The sequence below is a fragment of the Mollisia scopiformis genome, assembly GCF_001500285.1.
Source record: "Mollisia scopiformis unplaced genomic scaffold LY89scaffold_27, whole genome shotgun sequence".
Classification (NCBI taxonomy): domain Eukaryota; kingdom Fungi; phylum Ascomycota; class Leotiomycetes; order Helotiales; family Mollisiaceae; genus Mollisia; species Mollisia scopiformis.
Window position 1 is genome coordinate 678,158 of NW_017263607.1, and position 14,069 is coordinate 692,226.

General features: G+C 47.0%; 7 protein-coding genes across 7 annotated transcripts; 3 read left to right on the forward strand and 4 right to left on the reverse strand.

Moving 5' to 3' along the window:
- Positions 1-321: 321 nt before the first annotated feature.
- LY89DRAFT_740501 (uncharacterized protein) lies at positions 322-936 on the forward strand (the record flags this gene model as incomplete). Its single annotated transcript, XM_018220597.1, has 1 exon — positions 322-936. The coding sequence occupies one exon, from the start codon at positions 322-324 to the stop codon at positions 934-936; it is 615 nt and encodes a 204-aa protein (XP_018064460.1).
- Positions 937-2,044: 1,108 nt separating this feature from the next.
- LY89DRAFT_627501 (AAT family amino acid transporter) lies at positions 2,045-4,294 on the reverse strand. The gene is made up of 4 exons (XM_018211143.1): positions 3,873-4,294; positions 3,613-3,820; positions 3,080-3,539; positions 2,045-3,032 (listed from the first exon to the last, which is right to left on the reverse strand). The coding sequence occupies exons 1-4, from the start codon at positions 4,189-4,191 to the stop codon at positions 2,202-2,204; spliced, it is 1,818 nt and encodes a 605-aa protein (XP_018064461.1). The 5' UTR covers positions 4,192-4,294; the 3' UTR covers positions 2,045-2,201.
- A 986-nt stretch (positions 4,295-5,280) lies between these two features.
- Positions 5,281-6,042, reverse strand: LY89DRAFT_269974 (uncharacterized protein). The gene has a single exon (XM_018206357.1). It carries the CDS (start codon positions 5,892-5,894, stop codon positions 5,406-5,408), a length of 489 nt encoding a protein of 162 aa, XP_018064462.1. The 5' UTR covers positions 5,895-6,042; the 3' UTR covers positions 5,281-5,405.
- LY89DRAFT_269971 (LmbE-like protein) lies at positions 6,042-7,317 on the reverse strand. The gene is made up of 3 exons (XM_018206356.1): positions 6,942-7,317; positions 6,783-6,885; positions 6,042-6,724 (listed from the first exon to the last, which is right to left on the reverse strand). The coding sequence occupies exons 1-3, from the start codon at positions 7,159-7,161 to the stop codon at positions 6,190-6,192; spliced, it is 858 nt and encodes a 285-aa protein (XP_018064463.1). The 5' UTR covers positions 7,162-7,317; the 3' UTR covers positions 6,042-6,189.
- A 131-nt stretch (positions 7,318-7,448) lies between these two features.
- On the forward strand, positions 7,449-8,514 carry LY89DRAFT_270036 (uncharacterized protein). The gene is made up of 2 exons (XM_018206359.1): positions 7,449-8,057; positions 8,105-8,514. Exons 1-2 carry the CDS (start codon positions 7,736-7,738, stop codon positions 8,404-8,406), a joined length of 624 nt encoding a protein of 207 aa, XP_018064464.1. The 5' UTR covers positions 7,449-7,735; the 3' UTR covers positions 8,407-8,514.
- Positions 8,515-10,317: 1,803 nt separating this feature from the next.
- Positions 10,318-11,720, forward strand: LY89DRAFT_270009 (uncharacterized protein). Its single transcript, XM_018206358.1, has 2 exons — positions 10,318-10,452; positions 10,505-11,720. Exons 1-2 carry the CDS (start codon positions 10,371-10,373, stop codon positions 11,434-11,436), a joined length of 1,014 nt encoding a protein of 337 aa, XP_018064465.1. The 5' UTR covers positions 10,318-10,370; the 3' UTR covers positions 11,437-11,720.
- Positions 11,721-12,004: 284 nt separating this feature from the next.
- LY89DRAFT_675597 (NAD(P)-binding protein) lies at positions 12,005-13,063 on the reverse strand (the record flags this gene model as incomplete). The annotated part of the gene is made up of 2 exons (XM_018213523.1): positions 12,005-12,128; positions 12,189-13,063. The coding sequence occupies 2 exons, from the start codon at positions 13,061-13,063 to the stop codon at positions 12,005-12,007; spliced, it is 999 nt and encodes a 332-aa protein (XP_018064466.1).
- Positions 13,064-14,069: the final 1,006 nt, after the last annotated feature.

Below are 14,069 nucleotides of genomic sequence, written 5' to 3' on the forward strand. Positions count from 1 at the left end.
AGAGTTGTGGGATGAAGTGGTGTAAGAACAGCACGAATACAGCTCGATATGTTATGTTGAAGAGGCTATGATTGTAATTTCAGATTTAGCTTGTCCCCGAAATTCTAGGACAATACTATACCAAACTCCCTTTCTGGGGTATTCTAGGCTTTCCAAAAGATTAGAAAATCGCTTTGCCCCGCATCAATAGCACAGAGGAGGCATAGCACATGAAAAGAACCATTTCTTTCAGTACGTTGCCGTTTCTTCTCTGGTCCAAAATTACTATTTAAGCAATTTTTTACTTCTTATGATGTCTCCTCACATTGAACTTGCCTCAACATGGCTTCCCAGAGTCCAGAGCTACCGAGCCCGACAGTATCGACATCAAAGCAAGAGTCGAACCACCAACATCCAAGCGTTGTGCATCAGACAGCACATTCTACCGGAGAGGCGATGGCTGAGGAGAATGTGGAGGGCGAGGAGCCTACATTGACTGATCAACCTCTCAACGATGGGAACGAAAAACCGGATGATGGTGCCTGCAGCGATTACACTACAGCTGATCAGCAACGGACAGAAGACATTACATCAGACGAGATAGAGACTACATCAGATATTGTGAGACAAGCACGCCGAACAGCGGACTCGTTAGATCGTGACTGGGAGACGATAATACGAGTTTGTATTGATTTGGCAGAAGCCCTAGCAGGGACTATTGACGTCGATCAAATGAGGAAGAACAAAGATGTTTTGATAAACGAGATGAGGGGCTTCACAAGAAGAATTGAGTTCCTGCTCCAATGTGTGGAAATTCTTGACGCTTCTCGTGAAGAGCTTCTAGAAAATGTTGAGAGAGGGTCAAAGTTCCTGCAGAGTTTGAGCGAAACATCCGAAACGAGCCAAGCGGCGAGATTCTCGATGGTTAGGGAGTTGATAGAGAAGAGGAAAAGCTGAACTGCTCACAGCAGATGGAAGTGTAGCAATTACGTCCCCTTAGATTGTATCATAATGAAACAAATGCATTGAGCTCATGCGGAAGAAGTTCAGTGGTTCAGTATCTTCTTGAAAACTGTCATTAGTGGGTACGGTCGGTCATGAGTTTTGATCACTATGTAGATTCATTTGAGCTATCAGAGCCAAAATTTCTCCTAGGGACACACATTTCAACCGAAGTGATCTCTAAAGTTAACTTGAAGCACACATCCCCAGATATTATTATTTTAAACGACAATGCCATTTTACCATTCTACCAATTCAAAGAGGTGCAGCATCATGTTCGAATCCACAGATAAACAGAAATGCTCGCAACGCGACGAACGAATACTTTAATCCTCCTCCCAGCAGCGCTCTCGATGGGTGGGTTGGGCCGTTTTTGGCCCTGAACCGTCACCAACCCGTACTAGTACGGGTTGCAAAATAGTGAAACCAAACCTAATAAGGTCTAGACAGTTCTAGCCGGTTTGAACTGCCAAGACAAAAAAAAGCTATCAATAGTATATATTCAACCTCAGGCTTCAAATATTTAAGGTTTTCAAGCTCTAAGGTACTCCTATCTCCCCTAAGCTCCCTTGATTTCTACTATCCTTAAGCTCTCCCAATAGTAGATGGGCAGACGGTTCTTGACAGTTTCAAAGAGGCTGGAACCGTTACGGACCAATAGGCTAACGGTTCTGTAGAATCCATAATCATAACCGGTCTAGACGGGTGGGTCTTGTCGGGCACGCTAAAACGGAACACCCATCGAGAGCGCTGCCTCCCAGTACTGCAATGATTCTAAAGGGCTCACATCGGTGACTAGAAACGGGCCGAGCGCCGATAAATGCACTGGAAGCTGCAGAAAGAGATGAAATGACTAGGATAACAAGATCGATTCGGAAAATCTGGGCGAGCAAGCGCGAAAAAAAAAAGCGCAATTTGCGCGAAACGCGCCGAAAGCGGTGCTTGAGAGATGGATGTAGACAATTGCCCTTGAATCCACCGGTGACGAGCACCTATTCAGAAATAAGCACTGAAAAGATGAGAGACAGGACGACATAGGTTTTAGGTGATTGTACTAATTGATCTGGTACTTCCGTGGCCCTAAATGTTCGTGACGACACCTCTTGTTGGGCGTGGCTCTCCTCACCAAACTTCAGAAAAGACTAAACAAGTTGCTCCGGAATCACACAAGCATAAGTACAGTGTGCCCTAAAAGACACCAACAATCCAGCACATCAACTTTAGAAAGCAATATTCCACCACTTCTTCCACCACGGCCACGTCGCTTGAATCGCCCTCTCCTCCGCCAAGATCGCCGGCAAATCCATCTCCCTCCTCCCACTCGTGACATCAATATCCCTCAACTTCTTGAACTTCGTCTTCTTCACCACCTTAAACACTACATAAAACAGAATAACAATCGGCATCGCGAGATACGCCTCGAAGAAGCCCTGCGCAATTTCCGACGGAGTGTCTGAAGCATAGCCCACTGGCCATACCGCAGTCCAGAATTGTGCTATTAGGATTAAAATGTTCATTATGAGGCCGATCCAAGAGCCGTAGTAGCCTGGTTGAGAGGTGAATGCTAGTTCGGAGAGTGTGTGGCCGTTGTATTTCCATGCGTGGCGGAAGCGGATGTGGCAAGCACAGATAGAAGCCCAGGTGAAAATCGAGCTGAGACCAGAGATAGCTAGCATCCAGTTAAAAGCTTGAGTTCTCGTAGCTGTGCCGGCCGCGACGATGAAGCAGAGGAGACCAATGGTTGAGGCGACGATGATGGAGACCAGCGGACGGCCAGTGTTGTCGATGTAGCCGAGAATTTTAGGGGCTTGGCCGCGGTCTGCGAGAGCGGCCATCGTACGAGAGGAGCCGTAGACGGAGGAGTTGCCTACGCTTAGGACAGCGATGAGGATTACGACGTTCATGATTGAAGGCACCACTGAAATTCCGGCATTCTTGACGGCGATAACGAAGGGTGAGGCATTAGCATCTTGGCTTCCGGTACCATTCAAGAGGTCTGCGTCGTTGTATGGAACCAAACAGCCGACGATGGTAAGTGACACCATATAGAACTAGATCTATCAGCGTCTACACCGTCACGAGAGATGACAGACCTTACCAAAGTAATACGCCAAAACACCTGCTTAACAGCTTTTGGCAACGACTTGCGGGGATTCTCCGTCTCCGCAGCAGTCAACCCCACCAACTCAGTTCCACCAAACGAGAAAGCAGCAGTCACGAAAACCGAGCAAAGGCCCTTAAACCCATGATTGAATGCCCCAGGATCATACCAATAATGCGCTCCAAGGTAGCCTTGCGGACTGCCTGGTACGCCTCCTGCCGCGATGATAATGCCGAGAAGAATAAAGCCTATGACTGCAATGACTTTGATGATAGAGAAGACAAATTCTGCTTCTCCATAGCCGCGTACGCCGAAGAAGTTGATAGCGACAATCACAACCCAGAATATGACGACGAAAGCCGCGGGACTGACGTCCTTTGCACCAGGCCAGAAGGAGACCGTGATTGAAGCTGCCGTGAGTTCAAGAGGGAGAGTGACAAGCCAATTGAGGGCATAACTACAGACAAGACGATAGTCAGAAAACTACAATCATAGAGACACGTGTTGATAGAGTGGGGAGAATGACTTACTTCCAGCCCATAGCAAAACCCCAAGCAGGATCAATAAACCGACTCGAATAAACCGAGAAAGCACCCGCAATCGGAAACGCAACAGCCAATTCACCTAGCGCGTGGACCGTACAGTATAACATAACACCAATCAGACCATATGCAATTATGAGTGAGGCCGGGCCACCAGTAGCTAGGGCCGACCCGGAACCGACAAAGAGACCCGTGCCTGTCAGATTTCAGTCAGTATCGTAAACAATAATGATTGGAGGAAAACATACCAATGGAACCCCCAATAGCAATCATCTGCAGATGCCTGGGTTTAAGCTTCATAGCCAACGCGGGTTCAGCAGGCGGTTGATCAGCCAGTGGACGGCCTTCAATATCAGTTGCTTCCGTAACAACTCTCGCATTTGGGTTTCGCTTGAAGCTTTCCAGCGTAAAGGCAGAGAAGAAGCCATCGTGGTGTGTCGTTACGCTGCCTCGTCGAATTTGGGCTTCTTTGTCGTATCCAGGTGGAGATGTCTCGTCTGAGCGCTTTTCGCTTTTGTAAGCTATTTTCTCGACGTCGTCATGGAGAGCTAGGTCTGCATCCGCCATCTTGCTGGATGTTTGTGTGATTTGGTAGGCAAGATGTGCGGACAAGAAGAATAGAGTAAAGGGTAGGAAATAAAATCTAGGGTCCTTCTTTTCTAGGTATGGCTACAAGGGGGAAAACAGACTTTAAGGAAGAAGCACGAGACCACCTGCCAAGAAACCTTAAACTATAACCAAAGTCTGATAAGAAGCTTGGTGCCATGCCGCCTGCGGGACGCATGTCTGATCCGCTTCGAATGTCAATGAAAGAAGTAACAAAAGAAGCTTAATGTTCGCCAATGACGACGAGATTGAAGGTGAAAAGATAAGATGTGAGGGGGATTTGATAGTGTCTCGCTTCCTGATTCGGCAATTCGAGCCAAGAAATATAGTTGCGGCAGACTAGCAAGGAGAAACAAGCGCCACATACGAGATATTCCCGCCTTATGGTAGATTATTGTCGGTATAAGTGTGGGGGAATAGAGATTTCACTCGGTACCACCGAACGCCTCAGATCTAAGAAAAATGATCAAAGCTTTAGGAGATCGGCCGTTAAATTACTCGCTGGAAACCCTTTTTCTCCTCCTTTCTTCTTTATCTTAAGCAAAGCTTCAGTCATAAAAATGAGATAGGGTGAGCATCCTGGCCAATCCTATTAGTGTTCAATTTTTCTGTCCGCGTCCAACGATGGTCCAGGTTTGCAGTTGCGCACGTGATATTTAAGACTAGCTCCCTCATGCTTTTTACCCAGAGATGAGCATGGGTAAAATATATCTCTTTGACCCTTCGGATCTTTAAAGCAACAAGGAAGCTTCGGGAGGCGCAAAGTATTAAGAACCGGAAAAACCATGCTTCCGAGATGGACTCACGTGACACTCAATCTTCTGAAGGCCTCAGCGAAGAGACTGCTCCTAAGGCGAGACTTAGGAACATGCTGTTCAATGCTGATAAGTTATAGAATGCTAAAATTAATACGAATCAAAAGAAACAACAAATACGGTTCGAGAAAAAACACTTAAGCCGAGTAGAGATAACTAAAAACCAGCAAGAAGTCCCTAGGACTCAACACTTTAACAGTCGCTTTAAAGACTCAAAGACGCATGAATTATCAGCCAGGATAATGACATGAAAACAATACCACGTCTTCGGATTCGAACATCAGAACAACACATCTCACTTAGTAAAGACAACGAGCCCATAAATCTAAACCTAAGTCCACCCTCAACCACACTTCCCAACTAGATCTCCATGGCCACCATATCCACGACAGCCCCTCCTGAGTGCGGGTCCACACCCTCCTCAAAACCATCAAAACCTACCAGCCGAATATCTTCAAAATGCTCCTGGACGAGCACCAACACCTCCGAGGTCAGGTGGAGAAGAACAAGGCGGGGACAAATGGTATAGTTGAGGCAATCAAGGTGTTTGTGGCGCGTTAGCAGGGGAGGGGAAATAGATTGTGTGATGCGACTGGGGACGATTGGGGGTTGGAGGAGGTGGATCAGGAGGAGAATGATGGGGAAAAGAAGAGGATTGTAGACTCCAAGGGAACGCAAGGTAATGGCAGTGATGGGAAATAGAATGCAAGAACTGGTGAAGTAACGTATGAATTTTGCGAAAGAAAGATATGCTTCCAAAGGATACGACCGGCTTCTGCTCAGTTGAAAATGAACCAGCTGCTGTAAGATGTGTATAATTGGTAGACAACCGAACAGAAAGCGTTTCATTCGCCGCCCAAGAGAAAAAAAGAGAGAGGAAAGCCACTCAGCGCATAATCGGAGGAAACTTCCCCACCAATGAAGAAATACAATGAGACAAAACCCAATCCAAGTATTACAATTGGGCGATAACAGAATGCAAAATTTCTCGACCACATCTGAAGAGCAGACGGGGAGATGGAGGTGATTTATGTATTATTTCGGGGTATATCCACCACCATATGCACAATCTGCCATATATGCCGTAATGCCATAAAAACAATCTCCCAATCCTATCAACACACACCTCTTCTCTTCCCATACTCTATTTCGACTTAACCTCCTCCAACCTCAAGTCATTGACCGTCATATACCGACTCAAACTTATCCATCCATAGCGAAACCACTTCATCTGGCTCACATGTGCACTCGTCATCGCCTTCCACGCAACACCATATTCCTGCGGTCCACTCAAAAACATCAAGGGACTTGGATGCTCCCCCATTTTCTTCTTCCCTACCATCATCACCAGTAGACTCACCATACTATCCAAGAACCCAGAGTATTTTCGCACCAAAGGAACGGTGGTAAGAGTATATAGATCCACCGGGCTAGCCCACCCAGGGCGATTGTGTATTAAGCTTGCGATGAAATGACGTGCACCGTGGTACAGTGAGATATGGTTCGGGTGAGAGGAGATACCATGCGAATCGAAGGTAATGAGAACGTCGATTGTCGCGGTGGGGGCGTCGATGGATTTGTTCTTCATTGGTTTGGAGAGATTAGGCGCGAAAGCCGAGGAGAGGAGGGTGGCTATTTTCGTTTTATCCCATGTTGTCGTCATGCTATCTTGGAACTCCCTGAACCACGGACAATTAGCTCCCGCATGTGGCAGAGGGGGAGGGGAGGGGTGCTTACGGGCTCTCGACGACAAATACGTCGTCTTCTTGCCGCAGACCGAGAGCCAGTCCGCTCTTGATCAATTCTTTCTTTCGAGTCTCTCCCAATCCATCTGCATTGCCTATGAAGTATTAGGGTATCCGTCGCGGAACGGGGCGAAAGAGGGGTAAAGCCTACCACTACTCAAACACAACATCTTAACATGATTGCCCAGACTGGGCTCCGTCAGAGCCAATACTGTCGGCGCAAAGAACATAGCCTCGTCATCCGGATGCGCAATCAGGAGACATATCCTCTTGTTCCGCAGCTTGGGGAACTTGACCCGCGCAACGTGCACCGTGTATAACCAGCACGCGACGATGACGACCGGTAGCAGGGACACGGTGAGCCATTGCATGGTGCCAATGCGGGATCCACTGTCGTGTGTATCGTGAGGCTCAACTGAACTGCTGTATGTTTTGAATAGAGAGTGGTCGCGTGTTCGTTGTTGAGAATGTAATATGGCTATGGATCTGATCTGGATAAGAGTTCAGATAGGAGAAGCCACCTTGCGCATTGAAGAAGTTCCAGGCCAAGTGCAAGGTTCCTTCCTTCCGTTTCTCGGGTGCGAAATTGGAGATGGGATGGGGCTGAGTGAGGGGAGTTTAACCTTAAACAGTTAAGAGAGAGAATTTAGACTTTCCGCGCTAAACTTTTTGACGGGCCGGGATTAATTCTGCGGACGCGACCAAGCGGCGGCCATTGTTTTTAAAGTTGCACCACAGACGCAGGTGAGATTCGATCCGAATCCTTCATAAAGCTTATTCCCACTTTCAATGAGACAACAATTGACACGAAGAGCTTTGCAGTGCTGTGATTGTATGACAGGAAGTGTTTGATGGCATCCAGGACCACGTTGATGGGATGAGATGAGACATTGGGAAGACTCGGGAATATCGGACGAAGAACATAACGACTGACAACCCACGAAAATGGCACGACAACGCAAAGAAAAGGATGTGAAGATCAAGCTCAAACAACCCGATCGATCAGGACCAGACCCTTCCCAACAGACGCTTCTCGATATCGCAGAGAAGCGTGGATTGTTGAAGATTCCAGTAGGAGAAGATGAAGAAGAGAGGGAAGGACTAGATGAAAATGGAGAACCCTTGATCGGCAGGCTCGGAGAATCGGTGTTATGGAGCATCAGCTTGACAATGCTCCACTTCACTCTCGATGTTCTGGTTGCACATCAATATGCCGTTGAGATTAAATGGAATGCCATTGTCAACCGTTCTGCACAGGCATTTCCCAGTACGTCCTCCAAATTCTTCTTTCGACTCACAGCTAACGGTATCTAGTTATCCTTCTCCTGATCTATTCCCTCCATTCTCATCCCACTCCCTCACCTCTTCTACCGACCCTCCCTACTCGAATACAACCCCTCGTACACCAACTGTTCTTCTTCGCAGGCAGTGTGGCAGCAGGGTGCTATTTGATATATATCACGAACGTGCATTCATACTATGCAGTCATGAAACAATCCCCCCCTCTAGGATGTCTCTGGATCTGGTCTGTCATAGAATTGAATGTGTTTTGGGCGACTGGGAGTTTGATATGCTGTGGTATATTCCTGAAGTTTGGTGGCTATAGCTTCCTATAAAACATAATACGACATAGTCACAACATATCCTTCGCCTTGCTCTGGATGATTCGGAAGGGATGATACCATGTGATGATTCTGAGCATCTCCAACATCTGCTAATCCCCAATACCAGTACGTACAATATGATCCTATGCTAGTTTCTTGCCTTTCAATTATTTTACTTGAACCTGAAGAGGAGACAACTTATGACGCTTTAAAGTGCTTAATTGTAGATGGACATTAAATCTTCGCACAAATTTTGTGTACTCTCTTCAAATTCAAGCACCAGGTCTCATATTTCTGTCATTTTATGCAGCTACGCCATAACTATGCATAAGATCTGCACTATTCCTCTTCAAGCTAGGTTAATCTGCATAAATTTCGTCTATTCCCCCCTTTTTCACAAAGCTGGGGAGAAAGATAAACTCCATGAGGCACTTAGATATTTTCACTTTGATGCAGACATTGTCACAGGGAGAATAAAGTTTTGCTTGAAGGTCTTTGATTATGCTCAGTTCTAATGTGCACAAACTGAAGGTGAACCGCGAAATACATCCAAAGATCAGCTTAGTTCTCGAATGTCCCAGCAGTGGTGACGACTTACCAGGTCCGCAAAGCGCTCACAAGAGAAAGAGAAATGACCATATCTATCCAGGCCCGTCGCAATGTCCCATCCTATCCTATCACATCGAAAGACCAAAATGTCCTGCCGCAAGGAAAGAACTGAAGTCGAAATCAGCCTCGAAAGCATAATATCCACAATTCTAGAGCAAAAACGTCAGTAAAATAGACAGACATCAAGCAGATCGACCTACCAGTCTCGCAGCTCGCACAATCTTGTAACCACTCAGCGCTTGGCTCTCCATTCCTCGACTTCCTTAACAGCAGCCTTCATGTATTCGTCGGCACAAACGCGGCAGCGAAAGTCGAGCGACTCATCATCATTCGTATGATCCCGGCAATGTTGAACATTTGTTGAGCGACCCAGGATATCGTTGGCTTTGCAGGTCTCGTGAGAGGTAGCGGTGTGGCCGCAAAGCGAGAAGGTCATGTGGATGGTTCTGCACATGGCGATGGCGAGGGGGTTGTGATAGTGTGTAGATGTGTGGCGAAGGAGGTTTGTGTAGACGCGGAGCGCAAGTCGCGTGATGCTGAAGGACAAGAGGAGTGAAGCTGACGCGTATGCTGTGCTGGAGGAACTTGCCCGGTCGAATGTCGTTGTCGAAGATGTCGGGTTACAAGAGACTGAGATGATGTACAGTGTTTGAAAGGTTGGAGATAGATCAAGCAGCTTCCGCGCGAAGTCTTTTGTTGTTGTTGTCTGGAGAAGAAAAAAGAATGGCGAAGCAAGATCGGTGGGCTGTATATATAGAGCGAATAGTACGCTAGTCGAGTTTGGCTCGTTTGGCTCGTTTGGCTCTTCGTTCAAATACAGTGAATACGATTGGTTATCGAAGCTTAAATATTGATAAGAATAGGAAGGTGCGATGCAAGAGTTAGTTTGTCCGGCTCTTTTTCACGACTTCTCCATCCGTGAATTCTTTTCTCAGAACAACAATACTGGAAGTACACACATACTAGGTCCCCAAAATAGTACTAAAGAAGAGCTAGAACGTCCAGCTTTAAGTCGCAAATGTAAGGTAAGAAGGATAAAGGGCGCGCAACGATGTGAAGTCCTCTCTATCTCAAAGAGACTGCTTTTGCTATTCATACAACTTTACACTGTTACAGACACTGGGACAACATGATTTTATCTTCCAATTACAGTATTGCTATAGAAGTGGTGGTCGTAGGAAAGGAGGTGGCTGTGTTCCTATGATTGGTTGGCTTTCTTGGTATACCTAGGTACATTAGTCAGCAGAATCTCGACTTCCTTGTTTGGTTGTTGTGCTTACGTGCTTGTGTGAAACGTCGGCGGACTGAATCAAGGCAAGATTGCGTGTCTCTTTCTCCTTTGATATTTTATATCTGAAAAGTGGATTATGCCCTCAACGCCCGAACCGCCAGCTCCCGCGGCAGCAGCCAGCTCCAGATGTCGCCTTTGTGGAAAATCTTTCCAAAACAGTAGCTTATCTTGCCTTCGACGTAATTCTCGTACTGACATAGATCATTGCAGAAGCTTCTACCGGGAGACATGAGCGCTATTGCCGGAACAGGCGCGCGTGCCCACCTCCGCCGCGGCGAAAGTCATGCCTGCATTGCATCCGCGCCAAGTCTCGGTGCGATTCGTGTGTCCCAACTTGTGAGCCATGTCAAAGGAGAGGGAAGAGCTGTATTTACACGAGTGAGTCTCTATCACCTACAGCAAGGGAAGGGCAGTCTCGTCTTTCAGCAACTCGGTCGAAGCCTCAAAACCAGGCCCCTAGGTCGCTCGTGGCTCCTCGAGAGCTTTCACAAGGCGCCTCTTTGAGATCTGGCCTGTTCATTACGTTTGAAGCATGTCCGTCGAGTGTAGCACCAAGAACATCTACCCCTTTGTCATCAGAGATGAGGGAATTTACCTCTACGAAGCATGGAGAAGCATCAGATGGCGCGTCGGGACAGCTAGGCATGCCGTTCACAACGGGATCTTCAGAGCTGCGCCCCTCCTTCTCTTCTCATTTACTTCGTCCCAAGAGACGGAAAACTGGTCAGATGGAGCTTATCAGTAAGCTCATATCTCAAATGCTACGGTCATTTCCTGAGAGACGAATGAACGAGGTCTCTTGTCCACCATTCATTCATCGCTCGGCATTCCAACGGTCCAGCTCAGAGAATCCAATCATAATCTGTCAAAGTATCACTCGACAGTTTTCTGCGCGCGAAATTCACGAGGACGCTTCTCTCTGGGATGCCATTGCTTCCGAGCAAGAGAGAATCTATGACCTACGCGGATCATTAGATAGGTCGCTGCACCTTGCGTCAGCGCAAGCTATAACGATGTACCTTCTCATGCTAGCCACAGAAGCCGAGAGTGTGCTGACTCATCATCCACATGCTTCGGTCACATTATTGTTTACCTTAGGGCGGTTTTCAAGGTACTCAATCAAATACATCCCGGTTTTGTGACTGTCGAACAATCAAGCGGAAGCAGACCGACATGGGACGATTGGATCTTTGCCGAATCCAAATTGCGAACCGCAATCGTCTACTTCATTCTCGCACTCCATTTCGATGTCGATTTTGGGCTTCCTTGTGATCGTGAGGATGGTTATGACTTTGAAGACGTGGACCTTCCTGCTGCGAAAATACTTTGGGAGGCCAGAGATGAGACATCATGGAGTAGAGAGTTTGATTTGATAGCCCAAGATCGAGAAAGTATCATTTCGAATCGTGCCGGCGAGGAGAGATTGAAATACGGCCATTTATTGCGACATAACAAGCAGCACTGTGGCTATAATGACTCTGTTTACCGTGAGGATGGGTCCAGAATAGCGGACAGAATTGATAAGTGGCAGAGGGAGATCGATGAGTTTGGCATACTCGTTGCTTTATGTAGCACGTTGGTTTGAATAGCACCTCATACTTTCATCATTCGGATCATCCACCAACTAAAGCTATAAGCAAGAGAACACCATAAGAAGTAGGTCACAAAACTTGAGCAAGGCATGGAAGTATCTACAACACAGACTCCCCATTACCAAACTCGAGGCTTTAGAGGCTCCAGCTTTCCATCCTGCCTCAAGAAATCCTTCCACATATCATTCCATAGCCCTTTTCGGAGTTCTTTCCCCACAGATGTACTTATGATCTGAGCACGCCTATTCAGATGGTCAGTATACGTGCTTTTCCATTTCAGCACAATCCAGAAGACAACTCACTCAGTTATCAGATTATCACTCAAGTACTTCCCATGCGACTCCTTCCCCGCAACAGCCAAAGCATAGAGATAAGTCTTCGCACCCTCCTCAACGCTCCTAGCCTTCAGCCCAAAGAATACAGTAAACATCCCTCTCAACCACAGGGGATACTCTCCAAACCCAGTCCTCACCATCCCAGGCGATACATCGTTAACAACCACTTTCCCCGGATCAACATACCCCGCTAACTGCTCAACAAAGATTGTCCCCAGAAGCTTCGAATCAGAGTACCGCCCCATAGACACGAACTTACTCTCATCATCAAAATGCCCCAGCACATTCCCAACATCTTCTATGGGCTTCTTCTCAAGAGTATGATCGAACTGCACAAAACTTCCAACCCACGTAATGCGCGATGGGACACCCGTTATGGTTGCCGTCTTATCCAAGGCGGGCAACAGCTCCACAGCAAGCAAAGCAGGTGATAGGAGATTAACCTGGATCGTCTTCTCGTGCCCCGATTTCGCCGCACGTTCCCACTTCAAGCTCCCCGTCCCGGCATTCAGGAGTAGCATATCCAACTTGCCATCATAGCGCTTCTTGACTTCCTGAGCAAGACTGAGAACACTTGCGTAGTCCTCGAGATCGAGATGCAGAATTGTGATTTTGGCTTGTGGATTTGTCTTTTTCAGTTCGGGGTCGGAGAGGAATTTCGAGGTTGCTTCTTTTGCTTTTGAGATGTTGCGGACGGCGGCGATTACTTCTTTGGCGCCGTGGTGGAGGAGGGCTTTGGTTGCTGCGAGGCCAAGGCCGGCGGAGGCGCCTGTTATTAAGATTGTTTTGTTGTGGAAAGAGAGTGAGGAGGGGAGGGTGAGGTTGGGTTGGAAGTATGGCATTTTCTGAGAGTTTGTGAGAGATAGAAGAAAAGTAAGATTGTTCGAATGTCGAGATGATCGCAGTGTAGGTACTGTAGCTCGAGAATATCAAATATGAAGAGCGTGGAATGGAAAATTGGCAGACTCACCCTCACATATATATGCACTTGAGGTTAATAATTCTTCATTTCTCTGCTGATCCCACGTCATAAATCTGCCTGAAATTATTGTTCATCGCGTTGTTCTCGTACCTCCTGAAGCAGCAGATGATACCATGGAAAAGACATCGGACTTCCGTGTCGCGCCCCAAATAGGTAAAACTTAGGAATTCCGTGTCGCTCACACAGGCATCTCAAAATAGAGCAAATAGAAATACTGGAAAACCAGCTTTAATCTACATCCACATCATTAACAGTCAAGCAGCTCCTTTTTAATTGAGTTTCAGTCAGCGTCAGGAGAAACAGGATCTGGAACAAGTTTTAGCTAAAGCACGTGATATTGTCATAAATCCCATGCTACCGTGCTTATGCAAGCGTCTTCTAGTTCTCGACTTTCAATGTCAGACAGCTGCAGGGTTACAGTTATCTCCCGAAAGTCTGGCAAGTCTGGTAGAACTGGTAGATCTGCGAAGTCTTTCCCGTTCTTCAGTATTCATGATTACTGTTAGACGGGCGATTTGGTTCTTTCTTCATGAACAAATCTATGTATAATGGCTTCTATAATGTTCGGCTTCCAAAATTCCATTCCCATACCAGTAAACTAAATGAAGCTTTAACTCGTAAGTGTATCCGACACTGGCCCTGTAACCCTACTCTTCTGGCTTCGACTACTTGTAGGTCTACTCCGATCCGCACTAGTCGCTCTGCTAGGACTCAATAATAGCCCTTCCCTGCTGTGGTGATCATCCATCTCAACCGGTGTGGGTAGATCACCCATAACCTCATACATCATTGCCCTCCCTCCCAACTCAACGATTTCCGCCACTCTCCTCTGACTCTCCATTCTCCGCGTTGCTGTGAGGTAGTCT

Bases quoted from the DNA above. Each gene is read 5' to 3' on its own strand.
- LY89DRAFT_627501 (XM_018211143.1), bottom strand. From the start codon at position 4,191: ATGGCGGATGCAGACCTAGCTCTCCATGACGACGTCGAGAAAATAGCT. The intron at 3,821-3,872 runs GTATGTTTTCCT...GAAATCTGACAG, and splicing joins TGCTATTGGGGGTTCCATTG to GCACGGGTCTCTTTGTCGGT. The intron at 3,033-3,079 runs GTAAGGTCTGTC...TGATAGATCTAG, and splicing joins TGTTTTGGCGTATTACTTTG to TTCTATATGGTGTCACTTAC.
- LY89DRAFT_269974 (XM_018206357.1), bottom strand. From the start codon at position 5,894: ATGAAACGCTTTCTGTTCGGTTGTCTACCAATTATACACATCTTACAG.
- LY89DRAFT_269971 (XM_018206356.1), bottom strand. From the start codon at position 7,161: ATGCAATGGCTCACCGTGTCCCTGCTACCGGTCGTCATCGTCGCGTGC. The intron at 6,886-6,941 runs GTAGGCTTTACC...AATACTTCATAG, and splicing joins GATGTTGTGTTTGAGTAGTG to GCAATGCAGATGGATTGGGA. The intron at 6,725-6,782 runs GTAAGCACCCCT...TCCGTGGTTCAG, and splicing joins GTATTTGTCGTCGAGAGCCC to GGAGTTCCAAGATAGCATGA.
- LY89DRAFT_270036 (XM_018206359.1), top strand. From the start codon at position 7,736: ATGGCACGACAACGCAAAGAAAAGGATGTGAAGATCAAGCTCAAACAA. The intron at 8,058-8,104 runs GTACGTCCTCCA...AACGGTATCTAG, and splicing joins TTCTGCACAGGCATTTCCCA to TTATCCTTCTCCTGATCTAT.
- LY89DRAFT_270009 (XM_018206358.1), top strand. From the start codon at position 10,371: ATGCCCTCAACGCCCGAACCGCCAGCTCCCGCGGCAGCAGCCAGCTCC. The intron at 10,453-10,504 runs GTAGCTTATCTT...AGATCATTGCAG, and splicing joins TGGAAAATCTTTCCAAAACA to AAGCTTCTACCGGGAGACAT.